Source organism: Blennius ocellaris, assembly GCF_963422515.1.
Source record: "Blennius ocellaris genome assembly, chromosome: 6".
NCBI lineage: Eukaryota > Metazoa > Chordata > Actinopteri > Blenniiformes > Blenniidae > Blennius > Blennius ocellaris.
The window spans coordinates 19,645,151-19,664,764 of NC_137655.1; the positions used below are offsets into that span (position 1 = coordinate 19,645,151).

At 44.9% G+C, this 19,614-nt stretch overlaps 1 protein-coding gene across 1 annotated transcript; it reads right to left on the reverse strand.

Annotated features, from left to right (window-relative positions):
- Positions 1 to 2,466: 2,466 nt before the first annotated feature.
- Positions 2,467 to 16,828, reverse strand: irs2b (insulin receptor substrate 2b). The gene is made up of 2 exons (XM_080497823.1): positions 13,050 to 16,828; positions 2,467 to 4,960 (listed from the first exon to the last, which is right to left on the reverse strand). The coding sequence occupies exons 1-2, from the start codon at positions 16,408 to 16,410 to the stop codon at positions 4,956 to 4,958; spliced, it is 3,366 nt and encodes a 1,121-aa protein (XP_080353949.1). The 5' UTR covers positions 16,411 to 16,828; the 3' UTR covers positions 2,467 to 4,955.
- Positions 16,829 to 19,614: the final 2,786 nt, after the last annotated feature.

Genomic DNA, 19,614 nt, shown 5'->3' on the forward strand with positions numbered 1-19,614 from the left:
AATGGTTTTACTCTCAGATTATGCAACACTGGGGGGGGGACCTTGCACAAGCATGTTAATATGTTCCTGTTTCTGCAAGTGTACATTTGTGCATACGTGTGAGGGAGAAAGATAGAAGTGACAGATACAGTCCACTTACTATGTACTATGCAAGCAGAAAGTTACACTACACATGAGACTAAAAAGCCATGCCTGAGCCAACAGTATGCATTCTCTCATCAACCTGTCATCAATTATCTCTCATGCAGTACAGAGAGCTACAAATATGGTTAAACTATTTCTGTATACAGGCATGCGTAGCTATTCCTTTTTCTGCAGAAAATGTTTAGGAGCCTAAACTTTGATGATTACTTGCAGCAGTCAGCCACATCTGCAGGTCAGATGAAAGACATTATACTTGTCTTGTGATCATTGCGGCACGGCAAGAAGAGCGAGTAATTTTCCCGAGGGGCGACATGGAAGTCGTGACTGTTGTCGGGGAAGTTAAGGCAATTTTGCTCATTGTTATGCATGATGGTGGAGTTGATAGTGCCCTCACCTCGTGGTGAAAATACCTCCAGTTCTTCATGTTCCATGTTCCCCCTGAGTGTGAGCTGCTAATGGGCTAAAGTTGTTCCACACCAAGATGGATTGGAATCATTAGAAATTTCCAATCTTCTGTAGAATGGGAATAAAATCCTATGACCGTTTTCACAGTGTCTTATGTGTTAAAGCAATAGATTGACCAAGGTCACCTTGAAGATTAAGCCATATACGTATACACACACATACACACACACACACATATATATATATGCCATAATACAGAAAATGTGTTGCACATTATTGTCCAAGTGACACCAAACACAGTCGTTGTGAGGGGTTTCCACAAATTGACCCAAAGTGTTCTCGCTGCTCAGATCTAACACGCATACACGTGTGCATACGGCCACTAATGGCAGTGGTGGTGTCCCAGACAGCTTTCCGGAAGCATGCCATTTCCTGTGGAGCCGCTGCAGGTCCCTGTGTCCATAAGCCTGATGACTCCCTGGGGCAACTGGCTGTTCCTGCTACTCATGTAGACGTATCTGTTGTAGCGCATCCAGCCCCGCGCCCTCGATACAAAACGCTGGCTCACGTGCATTGATGGATTCACGCACAAACATACGTATAGATGATGGTCACCAATAAGCAAGTTAATTGAGAAATATGTCAAAACGCTCAGTTTCCTCTCCCGCTGCTCGGTTAGCATGTGACAGTAAGCGGTAGAAAATAGAAGACACAGACAGAGAGACCAAATAGCCAAGAGCTTACCCCTTATCCCTACTTTACAATTTAATGAGATAAAGAAGTGTCTTTAATTACACGTTAGAAGCAAAACAGAGAACAGGAGCTGGAGAAATGATGGATGAGATTTGGTGGACAGAGGATATGTCACACTTGGTCTGTCTAGGATTTAGCTCCTTCATTAGCCTTTCAGCCTCAACATATGCTTCTGGGACAAACCTGGTGTATCCTCTTTATTGTTAAACTATCATTCTGCTTGTACCTCTGACAGTCAACCCACACATTTTTTTTTTAATTGATGCTCTCCTCAAGCTGATCTGATTTATCATCTTTATACACTCATGAGGTAAAGCTCCTTCCCTTGTTCTGAGGTGAAGACTGAAGCTACATCTGAGAGTGTCATTTAGTTTTATTTTAAATTATCTAAGAAGAGTAGGATTGCATTAAGGTGGTGCTTTATTTTAATGTATATTTTTCTCTTATTATTTTATCATCATCTCGACTTAGTATTGTTAGTTGTATTAGTATTGCTCCTTCAAAAACACATTATTATCATAAACCTATTTTAAGTCTACGGAAATTTATGTATATATGAATGACAGGGATTCTTCTATTTTGTTTTACAGGAATCCTTGGTGTATTTATGTTGTAACAAATTACAAAATTATAATGTAATAATGAATACAAACATGTTAAATCATACATGTAAACTGCAGACAACCATCACAGCCCTTCAATAAAAACACTATATCCATGGAAGACAATTAGACTTATTCCCCTGCATTAATTACCTTTTTAATTACCAAATCTGTGAGAATGAATAATTTGACAGCATATGGCTGAGACTGAAAAATCATTATCCCATCACCGCATTATTTATTCCCTCCCAGTCATGGGGGCTGTTTCAACATGCTGGTCTAATTACCATTGCTGGGGGTGGGGAGCTCAGAAAAGCAATAACAAAACAAATGCTAGAGGAAACGCTAGGTTAACACGCTCCCTCTCCTTCTCACCATGGAGCAACTCTTTATGAATGGGAGTAAAACTGGTGGTACAGACAAAGATGCATTTTCTCTCAGGCTTTTGTCACGAAAAAGGGAAGTGAACTTAATTGAAGCATTCCTATCAGTGATGAAAAGCATGTCGTTTTGGATGAGGAGCGAGGGAATAAGAAACAGAAACAGAGGCCAATAGCTTTCTTCAATATTCTCATTTATTGCATGTGTCTAAAAAGAACCAATACAATACAAAGCAAGAACTAAGCTTAAATTATCATTTCTTAGTAGCGTCACAATATGCTTGATATGAAATATTTACAATGAAGGGACACAGCAGGATAAGCCATAGCCCGTTGTAACCTTTAGATGCAGAATAAAAACTTGAAACACTATTCCAAATGCAAAACACTGCTCAAAACACCAAGAGGCTCGATTAGCAAAAACAAGCAGAAAAAAGTTTTCATGTCAAAATCGAAGAGAGAAAAACCCAAAACAAAATAACGTACAAACAGCAAAAATTTGATTTAAGGTTTAACAAACATTATCAACAGTATTTATACATTTGGTATGCGTTTTGTAAACTAATTCGCAAAAGTGTAAATATTGCATATATGCCATTTGCGTTTGTACCTAAGTATCAAGAATTACTAATGTCAAGTATTAATGATTTCTCTTTAAAATCTTTTTGTCAGAATTACAGCATTAGAAAATGTCCTCATAGTGGCATTCATTTTACAAGACTATCCCGTGACAGTTTAAAAAAATCAAAGCCAAACCATCTTGGTTAGCATATAACTTAATTAGTGCTTTTGTTGTATCAGAAAGTTCACTCAGACACATACTATGTACAGTACAAACAACATAAGTTATTTAACTTAACATTTCTCAAAGATTCTTGGCATCTGCTTGGATGCAATTCTCTGTAACATTGTACTATTTACATTATATAGGCAAAGGTTAAGTACCTGTAAGTTCAGATAAATAATAAGATACTTCCCCTGGTTTGTTTCTTTTAATCGGCTTGTATGTACTACAGTTTCCATTTCGTACCTTTTGTGTGTTTCATCGTTGTTGCATTCGTTGTTGTTGTGTTTGTGGGGTCATAGGGTCCCAAAGCTCAGAACACAGCATGTACTACATTCAACTTGCCTTGTGTTACAATCTAGACAGTTTGTAAATGCAAGACCATGCAGTGGAGGTCTGGGATTCAAGCGATCGTCGAACAGCCAGTCAGACTGAGTCCCGCAGTCCCGCATGCTCCACATTGCCCAGTGCAGCCTTGGCGTGGCGTGACAGAGCTCCGCAATGAGGCATCAGGTGAGAGAACGTAAGATACTGGGGCTGCCCAGTCACTCTGTATAAATAACTTCAAACATTCATGCTTCCGTCCCTGGTCCTGACAGGTCATAACTTCCTGCAGGATGTACGGGGGTGTGTGCAGAATATCATAGGTGAACAGTGGAGAAGTTGGTGTGTATAAAAGGTGCTGAGACTTGGGCTCAGACAGGCCACAGATCAGGTGGTCGGGGTCCAGTCGGACCCACAACATGCCGCAGTGTTTGTAGATTTGTGTCAGGTGCATGCACGCATGTGTAATGCAATGCGATGCCAACAATTCCTCTGAGGTCCTCCAGGCATTATGATGGTGTGTATGGATCCTCCATCTCAGGCATATTAATTAATATATTACTCTCAATTTCTAAAACACAATCTTGCTATAGATTATGAGAAAAGAAACGTAATCTCGGAGAGGCTGTTTCTCATTCAGCTCTGATGAACATTCAGTCTCTAAATAATCAGTTAACTCTTTGATATACTGCGATTTAATAGGTCCAAACTAAAAAAAAAAAAAAAAAAAAAGAAAGAAAGAAAAAAAAAAAAGTCCATCAGAAAGGGGCTGATGGCTGTAGTAAGGCTTTGGATCGGTGATTTAAAAAAAAAAAAAAAAAAAAAAAGAAAACTCACCTCTGAAAATAAATATTTCATATATATTTCTGTGTGACATGGTGCTGAGGTAGGGTTTCGATTCTTAAATATGTTAATAAATGCCGTCTCTTTTTGCGGTAGAATCTCTACAATCTACAAATCCTCACACACGTTTCATGTAATGTATACATACACGATAAATAAATAAATACGTTATCTGTATGCATGAAAAGGTTTTTGCGTATGGGTGCACGCGTGCACTTGGGGGTTTGGTTCACAGGTTTTTCAGTTGCGAGTGTCTGGCAGCTATCGGCTGAAGCCATAGGAAAACCAGATGAAAGTGTACAATCGGTAATAATAACAAATAACAGTAAATAACGTAATATACTGCAGAAAAAAAGAATTGCAGGCCTAGGAACAGAGATACATGGTTAACTACCCATTGTTAGAGTCTGTTTAAGATCTTGATCTTTTTTTCTCTCTCTCTCTCTCTCTCTCTAGCACTACAGCAGCAATGGCGCCTGAATGTTTAGGTGCCACGGGAAAGGAGGAAAGATTTGGGGTAAGGGTCAAGTGTTTTTGTCTCCATGGCGATGGCCATCCCCATGACCCCCAGAGGCGGCAAAAAGGTCAGAGGACATCGGCTGCAGCGCAGAGTCCAGCTGTCGGTGTGGTGACCTCGTCATCTGGCTGCAGTGAAACCCTACATTCACAGGAAGAAGAGGAGGGGGAGGAGGAGGAGGAGGCGTGAAGGTCCGTGAACCTTTATTCTGCAAAAGAAAAAAATCGGAAAAGAAATGAGTGAGGTTAATGTCATGTGATTTACAGATATGAATCAGATTTGGACAAATCAGATTTCAGTGCGAGTCAATATTCCTCCAGAAACCTAATATTAGTGTGTAAATACAGTATATGTGATTTATTACACAGGACAGAGGGGATTTGAAGGGCAAATGGATACCCCCGCTGCTACCAAGTAAGGAATAACTGCTCTCTTCAAGAGTGTGTGTGTGTGTGTGTGTGTGTGTGTGCACGTGCTCCTCAGTTGGTAGACAGTGAAGTCTAAAGCGGCAGGTGTTTTCTTGGTAGGGGAAAAACAGAGTGGCATTTAGCACAGTGCAGCTGAAACAGGACCGTCTCCGATGACAAGAAAAGTGACTGCAACAACAATCTCTCCCACACACCCATAAACACACAGGTACTTTTCATTATTACACAAACTTTTTTCAGAAACCATGAAGCCAGAGTTTAGGCAGTGTTGCTCCTCGCACAGTGGAAAGCTGTGCTGACCCTTGCCCCTGTGTACATGTTTGTGAAGTTTCATTTGTATGCAGAGCTATCAAATGGGAGCGGAAGCACACGCACACATGCATGCACGCACACACACACACACACACACACACACACACACACACACACACACACACACACCTCTCTCCCTTTTCCCCAGTCGTGAACAAGAGCTGTTTTCACAAAGCTGGATGTGGTCGTCGTTCTCTAAAACAAACCGCTCATTCAGACTCCTCGGTTACACCCCCCCCACCCCCCTTCACGCACAACCATTCCCACAATAAACACATACGCGTGTCTGTCCTCAGCCTTTGCCTTACATATACTCCTGAACGCTTGATCGACATCAGAGAGAGCAGGAAAACAGTCAAGAGGCCGAGGCAACTCCGCAGCTGCTCGCATACGTCTGATGCAAAAATATGGAGCCACAGGCTCCATTTGAATAACAGAATAATTGATTTCACTCCTGTAGCCACCTGGGCCGGCTGTGCTCGCACTCTTTATTGCCATTGATGTCAGAGACAGGGGAAAATAGAAACAGTGGGGAGGGAAGTGGTGGAAAAACCACAGTAACAGAATCAACCTGACAGAGAGGAACGGGAATGCAGTGAGGTCATGGGACCGGCGGACCATAACAATCTGAATGTGTGTGTTTCTGAAGGGGCTGGGCCAGGCAGCGGCCTGTAGAGACAGGCACTTGGGTGAGAATGACTGGGATCTGCCGGGAAGGAGCGTTGAATCACTAACCGCTCGGAGGAGCAACCAGGTCTAGCCAAGAAGGCCAACACACAAACAAAAGCATTATTATAAGGGTCCGAGCCCGAGCAGAGCTGGGCAAGACCCGATTGGAATAAAAAGAACATTATTGTTATTACTCGTGCGCTAACTGATGCTTTCTTGATGGCCTAAGCGCATTTGAAACCTTTGTGAAAATTTGCACACGTCAAAAAAATGTTTATACTCTATGGTTATTGAGCACGTCTGGAAAAATGGCTCCATCTATATTGCTTTCACATTTGTAACATCTACTATGAGCAACACATTTGCTAGACAAATGCAACAAGTCGGGGTGCACAACAACGTCATGGCTGTCATTTGGCGTTAACTGTGAGAGTATGGCTGACTTCCTGTTGGGGTTAAATTCTCTTGTTGCACTCATCCTATGGGGTAAATCGAAGAGACCGAATATTTGGCCTGTATATAGTCATTTGCGAAGAATTTTCATACCCTTTTCATTGGAAAAGTCATAGGGCGTTGCCATGGTAGCCTGCCGAAAAACTGATCATTGGCCATGAAACAGGAAGTGATGTTTAACTCTGCTCTACATGCTGCAATCTGCCTAAAACACGATATGCTTGATCAAATCGAGTTGTCAATATCCATTCACAGACATAGTGCCACCCGCTAGGTACAAGAAAGATCATGTTTCAAGTTGTGTTATTTACTTGACCATACTAATCTAAAATGTGATGATGACCAACGGTGAAAACTGTGATTTTTGTGAAAGGGCACGTCCATGGCAGCCCTCTGAATTTTGACGTGTCGGGTCTGACAGACACAGGTCCTGCAGTGAGCTGCAGGCCCACACTGGTGCTCTGCTGAGAAATGCGACCCAGGATCATTTACATAGCAACTGTGACCCGAGGTTTCACTGAGGGGGCGGGGAGTGGCAAATCACTGCCGAAAGCACATCAGAAATGTTACATTTTTGGCACTTTCATTTAATATTGTTTTCCCACATTTCCATCGCACGTTGACGTGCACAAAAAAAACCTTGCACGCAACGACCCGTTGAGCGCTGCTTACAGTCGTCTCAGGTTGTATAATTTCTCATTAAAAAAGGTGGGTTTTGATCTATCGTGTATTGGTTTTTATGTTGTTTTTAGCTTTTGTTTTGAAAAGTGGTAAGAAATATAAAAAATTATTATTATCATTATTGAAGAAAGTGATATAACATATAGGTCCTCGCCACACACACTGCTACTCAAAACACAAGCTGACCAGAGAGAATTGTGGGTGGGCGGGGAGATTTGGGGAGGGGGGTTGTTATTGAGAGAGCGGGACAGAGGTCTGGTGGGGGAATGAACCCGCTGGCTCCTAACCCCCCCCCTCCCTCTTTTTGGAGAACGCACGTACTCACATACACACCTCTATCCTTCCCAACAGTCCATGTTTGTGTCCCCTGTCCCGATCCGCACACACAGGCTCTGTTCATTATTTATTTAGTTCTCACAGGCTAATTTTAGACTTGCTCCATTCAGGGCTGAGACACACACACACACGCATGTATTAGCAGTTTTGTCTCCAGCGCTCCAGAGACGGTGTAAACAAGTCTGTCTGTCTGCAGATGCATCACCTATTTGAGTGGTTTTGTGCTGTAACTGAGCAAAATGAAAACGGGCTCTCAGGGGAACTGCTGTAGTTTCCAATCCAGACAGAAGAAGGAGATTCCCCGACTTCATTTCTTATTATTATGGCTGGAAAGTGACCTGCAGACGTGAAGAGATCAGCGGGCTCAGATCTCCTGTGTTTACATTCCTGCCCTGCCGACTCCTCCCTGATGTACAACAGTGCTCCACCAAACAAACACAGACTGACTCTTCACCTCTGACCTCCCACACCTCAGCCTGACCAACAAAACAAAAACAGCTACCACTGTAACCCGTTTTTCCACACAGTCATTGTCCAAATTAATCGTGACACGTGTTTTTGGCAACAATTGGGCCAGATCAATGGAGAATATTTAAATGTCTCTTCTTAATATTCACTGGGAATTTTATAATCTAACAATGTTTGAGGCAGAGCTAGACAGAGTTGATGAATTCTGTGGATGTAGCTATAAGCCCATATTGTATCACCTGGTTGTAATTCTGTGTTCATGTCACATAATCACCAACAGTATTAGAAGGTGAGCAAAAAGCAACAAATAAAGCTACTGAACAATTCCTTAATCCCAAGGTGAATGCCTATCCTCAATTTAGCTTGGAGGTAAGAGGAATTACAGAGTTAATTTTGTTTTTATCTTGTGCTGGAACATCCCGCCCTACTTCACTCAAAGAGTTATGTATCAGACAACCAGGAGCGCTACTTATGTGCATCTGTAGGGGAGGGGTGTACAGCACAGGTGAGGACAGAGACTGTATGTTCCTCAGAGTACTTGGTGCAAAAAGGAGGCATTGTTTCTGCACGCTCAACAGCAACAAAACAACCTGCAAGCCCGAGAAGACAATTTGGCTGCACCTTGCATCAACCCTTTCATTTCTATCCCACAACACAAATGTGTTACCGTTACAGTATGTTTTTGAAGGAAACAACAGACCCTCTTAAGCAGCAAGAGTGGTGAGAGACTTGTTAGTGGCTGTACTCTGAACTGATTAGCTACTTTTCTTTTAATGCATCACTGCGCAATCCTCTGAACTGTGGTGTGAAAAGCCCATCAGAGACAGTCCACTGAGGTCAGATAACAACAGGAAAAACACAGGGCCTGATTGCACTGATGTGGAGAAAGAGAGTGTGTGTGTGTGTGTGTGTGTGTGTGTGTGTGTGTGTGTGTGTGTGTGTGTGTGTGTGTGTGTGTGTGTGTGTGTGTGTGTGTGTGTGTGTGTGTGTCTTTAACAAAAAAAAAAAAAAGGGGAGGGGTGAATCACATGATTTCTGAAAAACAGAAACCAGTGTCTGGAGAGAAGAAGGGGAGAAATGAGGTACGAGGATGGAAAGAAGGAGGGGAGTGAGGGGTGGGTGGGTGTGTGGGGGGGGGATTGGTACACAGCTTCTTGAAAACGGCTTCGCCACACCCCCCACCCTCTCCCCCGTTGTTGTCGTGGCAGATGGTGGCCAGTCATTAGCGTATTGTCACTCTCCTCTGAAGGGCCAGATAACCAGTGAGCACTGCTTGGCGGGGCAGGTGCAAAACTCCGTGAACCCTGCCCCCCCCCCCCCACCCCCCACCACAGCCACCCTTCCATCATCCATCTGCTGACGGCTGTGTATGTGTACACGCATTGGAGAGAAACACAAAGTCAAATTGTATTTGTGTGTGTGTGTGTGTGTCTGCCTTTGTTGTCTGTGTGTATGTGGTGGTGGTGGGGGATAGGATGGGGGGGTGTTTAGTAAATGTTCTTCATCTGCACCCTTTTTAGTTCAGAGAAACACAGATTTCTTAAAAGAAAAAAAAAGGGACAGAGGTGGGGAAGAGATGATAGGAGGATGACAGAGAAAAAAGAAGTGGTGGAGCAGATACTGTAAAAGGAAGGATTGGACAAGGAAAGCCCAAAGAAGGAGTGAAGGAAAAAGTTATGAAAGCAGCACAGAAGTCTCTCTTTTATTTTCCCTTGATGGCAACACACACACACACACACACACACACACGCACACGCACACGCACACGCACACACGCACAAAGGTCAAAAAACTCACATTGTCCACATGGCCAGAGAGTGTGCACTGAAAGCTAAACAACCCTTCCCTCCACTGCCCCCTCCACTACCCGCCTTCTGCCCGGACCGCCATGACAAAACCCAAACACACTCCACCACTCCTCGCAGAGCCTCATGTAAACATCCACCTACAAACGGGCATGATATGCTTACATATTTGGACTTTGCCTCGGCTGCTCTCCACTTCTCGCCACAGTAATGTATGTTGACAACAGCCATCAGGTTACTTCCTTATATACCTATGACAATCTCATTTACTGGCAGGAATGTAAACTATTTTTCACTGGGCGACTACAACAGAATGTAGTAAAGCCTGTCATCTTGTAGTAAACAGGCGTGTTCTTATTTCCGCGCACACAGACATGAGGCTGAAGTGTTCCGAGTTTTGATGAGACTATCAAATAACAGGCTGTCCTGGTCACATACTTAACAACTGAGTACAGGATTATTATCCATAGTTATACATCTGTCAGACTCGTATAAACAACATACTCAAGAAAATGCCACTCGCATCATACCGATGAAGACACTCGGCGCTTCCAGTTGACACAACATCAAAACAACATGCAAAGTTCTTATGTTTGAAGTCATGTTTAAATATTTACCTGCTCCAACACTTCTGGGTCAGGATTTAGCGAGAAACTCTAAGACATGCGCAGAACATTTGGTCCCATTGCAGTGTGGCTTCTCTAGTAGATCCTCTTTTGATTGCATTATCTTAATACGGTAGTCTTTATGCAGGCCATTATTTTACCACAGGCCTTATGTTTGACACCCCTGTTTTAATGTCCTAATCCAGCCCGCCAATCCACCAAAAAAATTGTAAACAACACAGAGACCTGAGCTGAGAAATCGGTGACGCTGTCATGACATAGCCAACTCATTGCATCAAACGAGCGTCAAATCCATGTTGTCAGGATGAGTTTGTAAAACCACACATAATGAAACAGCTATAGGAATTTTGTTTTCGATGATTCACTGTGTTTTGCACCAAAAGGTATCATTAGAATTATGTTTATGTTGAGTGATTGACATCCTTGGCTTTAAAAGCTTTAAGTCAAGCTAACCTGTTTACGTGTTCTTTTAAAGTGAATTTATTTGCTTATATGTCACAGCTCCATTCCTGCTCCTTTAATATCTCCCTTGCTTTTAGCCAGTCATCCAATCATAGGTTCTGTTGTACATGGAAAACTAAACAAGTTGGTCATCCATCACCAATGTTCTTTCACCTCCCTCTTTCTCCTTTGCTTTTGAAGTTTGGGCAAATGTCTAAAATCATGGTGTGCCTGTTGATATTTCAAAGTACCCTGGTGCTGACAGAAATGAGTTACTGCATTGGAGTAGGGCCACACGTGTGTTATACATCCCAAATTAAAGTCATACATTTGCTGTTGCCTGTTGCTGAAAACATCTCACAGGGGTGTTTGTGAAGCTTCTCAGAGTAAAAAAGAATCCTCCCATCCCCCTCTTAGAGTCCATCCCTCCAGGTTAGAAAAACAAGTGAGTATTCACCTCTCCCAGCAACCTTTGCACACTGCCCGCATTCCTGTCCTGAAACCCAGTACCTGACAATTGATAAACAACTGACTCACTTGTTTTTCTGGGGAACCCGATGACTTGCACCATGCTTCACACACTGGCTGCGCTCACAGCACGGGAGACAGCAGAGACAGAGGGACTATTTGGATGTGAAACCACAAACAGCAATTAAATGCTTGTGTTTCACCATCAGGAACACAGACTCTCGACTCGGGATAATCCCAACACTTCTCCTCAAACAACAGCAACTTCTGACATGCCCCTGTGAGGTTCTATATCTCAGTAAACAACCCCTGCCATTTTTCACATGTACGAAAAGCCATTGATGCAACAAGGAAGAAAATGAGGTGAAAGGTAATGTTTTCACAGCAACAATAGTTACATAGGTCTCACAGCTCAATCATAACGACACGCCATCTCCCGGAAAGCCACATTATGCAATTGTATATATTTCACAATGAGAAAGTGTTGTTTTTTTTTTGTTTCACAGCTATTTGTAGAAACTTCCATAGAAGCATGTGTGCAGCGCTGCATGCGTCACTGAATCTGATTAGATGTTGTTTTGAAATCCTGACGTTGTACGAAACTGCGTCACTGAGGGGCGAGCAGAGCAGACCATTCACACAACTACGCAGCAGCGTCAAGCGGCACGCGGTGGGCTCCAACACGATTTTCAGAATAATACAGTTATATCAAGTCTATTCAGCTCAGGATTGACCAGATTATTCTGATATTCACAGTTGTGTTTTTTAATGAATTCTGCTGTGCTCTGACTGCACTTCTGTTGCATTTTACAACCGACTGCTTGTACTAAACTGTTGCATTTTACAACCGACTGCTTGTACTAAACTCTGCCATTCTGAGCTCTTATTTGGAAAGGAGACACTTGTGTGTTCCTGTGCTGCTGCTCTGCAGTTTTGATGTGTTTAAAGACTTCCTCTGCATCACACACAGCCTTGAAATTTGTGACTGTCATGGGTGTGACAAGTAGATGACTAATCCTATGTAAACATCACAGCCTGCCTCCAACAGCAATGTTCATAACTAGTTTACGTCCCTGAGCTCCCACAGCCTGTGTTTACATATCAACTGTCAATGTAAAGCAGGCAAGCTGATGAGTGTGTTTACTACAGTGGATAACAAAACAATGTGTCTTGCTCCCCGAGATGCTACACTCACGTCAGTCACGATTATTGGGTGATAAAGGAGCCGTCAGGGAAAATAAGCAAACTGTGTCAGCTCAGAGTTAGTGGGATAAATCAAATGAAGCTGATTAGGAATCAAGCTATGAAAGATAATTGTGATTACCTTCAAAACAAATCAAACAAAGACATTATGAAAAATGATACAGGGAGGAGACCTATCACTGCAGAGTACACAGCTGCCCTGAGGCTGTATGCTACTCCAACTCTGATGCCACTCCCTTAAAACGTACTGAATGAATGAGAGTGAGAGGGTTTGTGTGTGTGTGTGTGTGTGTGTGTGTGTGTGTGTGTGTGTGTGTGTGTGTGTGTGTGTGTGTGTGTGTGTGTGTGTGTGTGTGTGTGTGTGTGTGTGTGTGTGTATGTGTGTGTGTGTGTGTGTATAAACACACCTTTTACAGCAGCGGCAGTGGTTTCCTTGAATCCCAGGCTGGCATAAGGACTGGCGTTGAAGCCGTTCAGTCCCCCTTTGCAGCCACAGGCTGTCTTGAACCTCAAGAGTCCATCACAACTCCCTAAACTACATCCGCCAAGGTTTCCCTCCATCAAGTTTAAGGCAATATAGTTAAGCCCATTTTGATAGCCAGCAGACGTTTCTCTGCACATCGGACTGCCATAGTCCTCATCTGTTCCCTCGGAGCTGCGAACAGTGCGGGATACATTCTCCACAGAGGCAGAGCTGTGCCGTTTGCTATCGTGGGCAAAAGATGGGCACACAGGGGTGACAGTGGTAGTGGACGAGAAGGTCTCAGAGCTGTGACGCCGACGCCCCTGAGGGTCAGCTCGGATGACTTTAGCACCCCTGTGTGGATCCACAATTGGTATAGATAGGGAAGGACCCCCCAGAAGAAAAGAGTCCACAGGCACAGGGGGCACGACATCCACCATGCTGCTTTCAAGGCTGAGTCTCTGGACACAAGCAGTGGGGCTGGTGGGAAGGGGAGCGGTGTCAGTGGTGCAGATCGCAGGTAAAGGGGTAGTAGGACTGAAAGTCATTTCTGTGTAGTCATCTTTGACTGAAATTGACTTGCATCCCAGATCTCCTTGCTGCTGTAGAGGAAATTCCCCTTCAGTCCCATTCTCTTTCACCTCTCCGTCAGTGTTTTTGTTCTCATCCACCTCATCAATGTCCGGTCTGTCCTTTTGGGTCTTTCCCACACTAGGACAAGTCACTGCAACAGGTGGATAATTTAGACACCCAGCTGAGGGGGATCCCCCAGTTTGGTGTAATCCAGGGTGAGCCGAGGAGCTGATGTCAATATTAGCATAGTCTGAGAGTGATCCATTTTCTGCACATGTCAAACTCACAGAGGACTTGCAGGCTTCTGACTCTGTGGCTGTAAGTGGGTTGTGGGCAGCACTACTAAAGTCTATGTTGATGTACTCTCCAGGGCTACGTGGCTCTGAGGGAAGCGGGTGTTCACTCATACATGGTAGTGTTCTCAGGGATTCCAGAGCCAAGCGCGTGGGCCGACATACCCTATTCCGATGTACCGGACCTCCATCTATTCTAGCCAGTCTGAGAGGGGATGGAGCAGAGGACGGAGCGGCTGGAGTTCCCGGAGAGCTGCTGGCAACAGAGTCTCCTGGAGACAGAGGACAATAGTTGGACTCCTCTTCAATCCGTTGCCTCTGTAAACTCATTACCACATACTGGTCTGTGTCGGCGGAGGTGGACCCACTACGCTGCAATGGTCCTTTTTGGGATCGTGGTAGGGAGGTGTAAGGATAAGGCTGTCTGTGACTTTGCTGAAAGTGGGGATCTCCTGGAGAACTGACAATGTAGTCTGGGGGTGTAAATGACACCAGCTTGTCAACTGGAGACATGTTCAGGTACTCTCCATTGGTGAGTTTTCCATCTGTACTCTCAAGTGACATCTTGGTTCCGCACCACATGCGCATGTACCCACTGTCCTCCAGAGAAACACTCCCAGGGGAGTCTGTGCGTGGGACCAGCCCAATTGTGGAGGTGTGTGAACGTGGGTTGATGATTTGTTTTGGAGCAGAAACACACATAGGGCTCATTGGCATGTAGGGGTCCTCTTTGGACCCTGGTGTCGGAGGTGCCACACCAGGCATCATGGGCATGTAGCCACTGTCATCTTGCAGGCTGTTGGCGCTGCTTTGAATGTCCCTGTAATCCTCTATACTCCCTTTAGGTGAGGCAGTGTGACACCGCCGAGACAGGCTTCCACTGGTGTATGTAGCCCTCATAAGCGTGTACTCATCCAGGGAGGCCGAGGACACTTGTGGGGGTCCTCTTTGCTGGCGGGGCGTAGTGAGGGAGTATGTGCGCTTTCTGTACACCTTCTCCAGGTCCTGCAACCGCCGGTAAGTAGCCTGATTCTGCCGCTCCATCACCATGTAGCCATCAAGCTCAACGCCATCCCGGGAGGGGGGGGTGTCTGTTTTGAGAGACTCGGGTGTGTTGCTGCGGAGAGTGAGTGGCAACCTGAGGTCTCGCGCATCTGCGGGGCTAGACCCGTACTCCTCACATGATATAAAACCAGCATCACTGGGGGAGCCAGAGAAGGACGCGCTGCAGCTGGAGGGGCGGGGGGCACTGCCATCCAGGCAGGAAGACACACTCCCGGGGGCAGTGGTGGTCAGCGGCGGTGAATGGGACAGGGGCATAGACATGGACTTACTGTGCTGAAGGGTTGATGATTCAAATGTCAGAGAGGGGCGTGCTGTGATGGTGTGAGACCTGCTCAGGAGGGTTCGGTGGACCCCCGGGCTCAGCGGGCTCCCGTTGACAGACATGGGACGCGTCATGGTGCCATCCCCCTCACTGGCGGTGCGTATTCGACAGGAGGAACATTTACTCACGGGGGAGGTCGCAGCCATGCTGTCGGTGCGCGATCGCCGGGGGAGTCCGGTCTGGCTCGGCGGGAGGTGGTTCAGGTGCCTGCGCGTGGGCACAGAGATGGGGTTCGTGCCCGACGACTGGCTCTTGCTGCGCGGGCGGAATTCCGAGAGCTCCTTCATGGCTTTCATCGCCTCCAGTATAGTTTCGTGGATGTTCTGAGCCACGACAGAATCGTCCGCCTGCATCCACAACTCCCCGGGACCCGTGGCCGCCGACCGGCCGACCTCGATGAAGAAAAAACTGTCGGAGTGGCCGCACCTCCGGATATTCATCAGCTGCAGGATGACCGAGGCGACCTCCGAGTTCAGCTTCACGAAGCTGATAGTCCGGCTGGAGAGACACAGTCTGTACACGCCGGTCAAATTCCGACTCTGTCCCAAGCCTTTAGATTTTAAATTGACCTGCCATACCTCCTTGTAGGCGGCGGCCACCGGCGTTATTACACCGTAGCTCGCCTCGTCGAAGCCAACCAGCGAGGACGCAGAGTTGGACGCGGAGCCGTCATAGACTTTCCCCTCTGCCATTAAATCCGTTAGGAGCCGGTACCAGCTCTCCTGCTCCTGCTCGTTCTCCGCCGCCACGGCGAAATACTCGTCCTTGGTGTAAAGAGCGATGAGATATTTGTTTTTGGCGTCCGCTCTCTTGTTTATGTTGAGGCAGCAGTCCAGAGGAATAACTCTCTTCGCGGCCGATTTGTTTTTCCATTTCTTCTCGCTCTCGTAGTACTCCAGCCGGGCAGGGGAGCCCTCGCTCTGCTCCTTCAGCACGAAGAAGCGCTTGTGCCCGTGTTTCTGCTTCTTCAGGTATCCACACTTCTTGATATTGTTGTTGTTCGCATTAGTGGCCAATAACGACTGATCACTCGTGTTTGGCGGACTCGCCATTCTCGACGTCCTTTCCCCGACCAGACACAATGTTTCCTCTCCTCCGGCTCCTGGAGAAAAAAAAAAAGAAAAAAAGAAAGGGGGGTAGAGGGAAAAAAAAATAAATTAAAAAAAACCCCGACGCGCTCCGCGTTAATCCTCTATTTCCAACACGCCGGTTTCACGTTCATTCGTCTTCTCCTACAGTCGAGCAATAAATAACACATGTCTGCTGATGTCCGGACTGAAGAGGGGGGAACAACATGTGACGGTCTACTCATCCAGCTCTGCTTTAGTAAAAAAAAAAAAAGGAAAGGAGACGGGGAAAAAATACACACGCCGGCGGTGGGCGGTGCGCACTCGGCTCATTGGGCTTATTGGTGGAAACGGGATGAATGCTGTAGTGAGATCGCCCCGTTCAAAGGAGAGGGAGAGAGAGAGAGAAGGAAAAATCCCTCCTACTATCACTCTGCCCTCTTCCGACTCATTTGAGTGTAGTCAGTCAGGGTTTTATTTATAGCATCTGAAGTCCTATGATCTATCGTTTGGCTTCTGGGTAGATTTCTTTTTTCTTTCATCAGGATCTAGTCTTAAATAGCCAATGAATGAAGTGTCCCTGACCTATAAAACTTTTCATTTGCGTCATCTGCGGCGTTGGAGTGGATTATAAAACAGAATAGATAGTAACGTGGATATAGTGGTCAGATGCGCAAAGTAGGGCAACACGGCGCACTTACTAATCATACACTAGAATATATTGCGGCTGTTTGATTTTCCCCGCTTACTCACAATCCCTTGGCCATATTTTTAGGTGACTGTAAGAGGGAGTCACTCCAGTCTGCCTCTCAAACTGGTAAACAAGCATCAGCTCGTCGAGAGTGCAGCTCTGAATGTAATATTCCCCGTGCGCCGTCTGGTCAGAATACATTTACGGTTTAAACGGGGACATCCTACACCCTCTTCCGTTTTGAGCGAAAGCGGCAAATACTCTGCGGTAAACGACCAAATGAGGAAGAGCGGATATAGTAAAGAGTGCTTCATTGCGTAACGCTGCCGCCTGCTGTTTTATTCATGTTTACGTTAGACTCGCAGGACAGCAGAGTTCCTCTGTCACACGCACCGTGGCAAAAGACATAAATCAGGATTGGAACATGTGATCAAACAGGTTAAGACGCGAGAAAGGATCAAGCTTAATCTCTCGGCATAGAAAAATAAACAGATAGCGCCCATATATGGTTATATAAACCAGTGATCACGATGACGCAAAAGAAAAAAAAAATTCTCTTGATCTTGACGCGTCAGCAGCTGCTTATGTGCGTAATGATGAAATGCCGAGAGCCAGCTATTGCAGCGTGATCGTGATGTGTGTGTGTGTGTGTGTGTGTTTGTATTGACAGTTGCAAGTTGTTTGCTTTTGATTTCCTGAGGCAATGTAGCTTAAAAAAAATTGGTAACAGTGGTTGTGCTGCAGTTACTGTACTTTCCATCTGCATTTTTGTAGTTCATAGATTTAATCCTTTTGCGAAACAAATTGCCATTCTGCAACTTTTACTAACGTCATCACTGGTCTGAGAATTGAGCTTTGAACAAAATTATTTTCCATGTGTTTATCTTCTGTACAGCCTGTTCAGGGTTGCAGGGTGGTGAAGCAGATTCCAGTTCACTGTGGGTCAGAAGGACAGTCACCAGTGGACAATTCAGTGACCTAACTGAACTTGAACCGGAGATATATTCTCACTCAACAACAAGGAATGCCATCTACTAACCCACTATGTGGCCCATAAATGCACTTTAAGCAAAGGATTAACTGCCTATTTGCACCGAAGTACAATTTTTCAATAGAATATAAATACTTTTTTTAATCCCAGAGGGAACTTCTTGGAAAAAAAATGTCTTTCCACCTCTGGTGTCTTGGCAATTCTTTATATCCAGCCACATACATTAAGCTTAATTTTAAACTTTTATGAAATATATCAAATAAAGAGAATGATGGACAATGTTTGTACTATAAGCAAAGCTCATTATCAGTCAATATCAATTCAATAAGATGTTTTTTTTTGTTTTTGTTTTTAATAGTCCACCATCCCATAATGATGACTGAGCAATTGGAAGCGACCCCCACCTTATATCCCCATTTTCCTCCAGATCCCATTTTGCTGTCTCAGCACCAACCCACCATGTCCTCAATAGCAAGGTCAATTACCATGCCCTGTGCAGGTCAATTATGCCACCAGGAGCAATGATTTGACTGCAGTCACCACCACCATCACACAATAATGAGACCCGATTCAAGCAGCAATGTCTTGTGGTCGGTCCCTCAATTTACCTTTAATGTGTCAGCCCTGCATGAAGCCCACTTGCAGTGACAATTGTGTTTCCTGTGTAATTTCCACCATTATCGCTCTATGAAGGTGTTTACCTCAACTCAGTTTCAAGTGTTATGAGGGCATACTGATATAAATAGATGTCGCAAATTCGAGTGCCTAACCATCCCCAGGCTCAGATGTCTCCCTGTAGGATACGGAGGGTTCCCCGTCATCTGCCATTAGGTTTCCAACGTGACAGACATTTGGATTTGAACCTTCACACTCTCTAATAACAGTCATCTCTTTTACCAGGTCTGTTGCTCCAGCCAACATTTGCATACATTTCTGATACATTGTGATTCGACTGCCTCAGTCAGAAGTATTTCAAGTGCATGACAGCTTTCCTTGTATAATACCATGACCTGACAGTGGCAGAAACAGAGTGGGGGAGGTGTGACGTGAAAGCAGGGGCAGAGAAAGTGACTCCTTCCTTTTGCGTAACCTATGAAGCATAAGAAATGCAAATTTGCTGTCTATAAAATACCAATAAGGCTTCTTTTCTTTTCTTTTTTCTTTTTTTTTTTTTAAACTGGCTGTGCTGCTTGTAAAGCCAATCTGGTTATGTCTGCGATACGTCCTTGCCCTTTTCTTAGGTAACTACATGAATATTTATCACCCTTCAATTTACACAGCATGGTGCATTAATTTACAAGTTAATTAAACGGCCAGCCAAACCTGATTTACAAGGCTTTAAACGGGCCCTCTCATCGTTTCCAGCAATGAGCCCATTAGGTCTTTATAGGTTTATTTATTTAGAGAAGAACAGGGCTGTGACTTTAAGGGTGCATCCTCTCAAAACAGACTCGCCTTCCTTTGCTTTAGATTTATTTCACTGCGCAACTAACATTCATGCAATTTC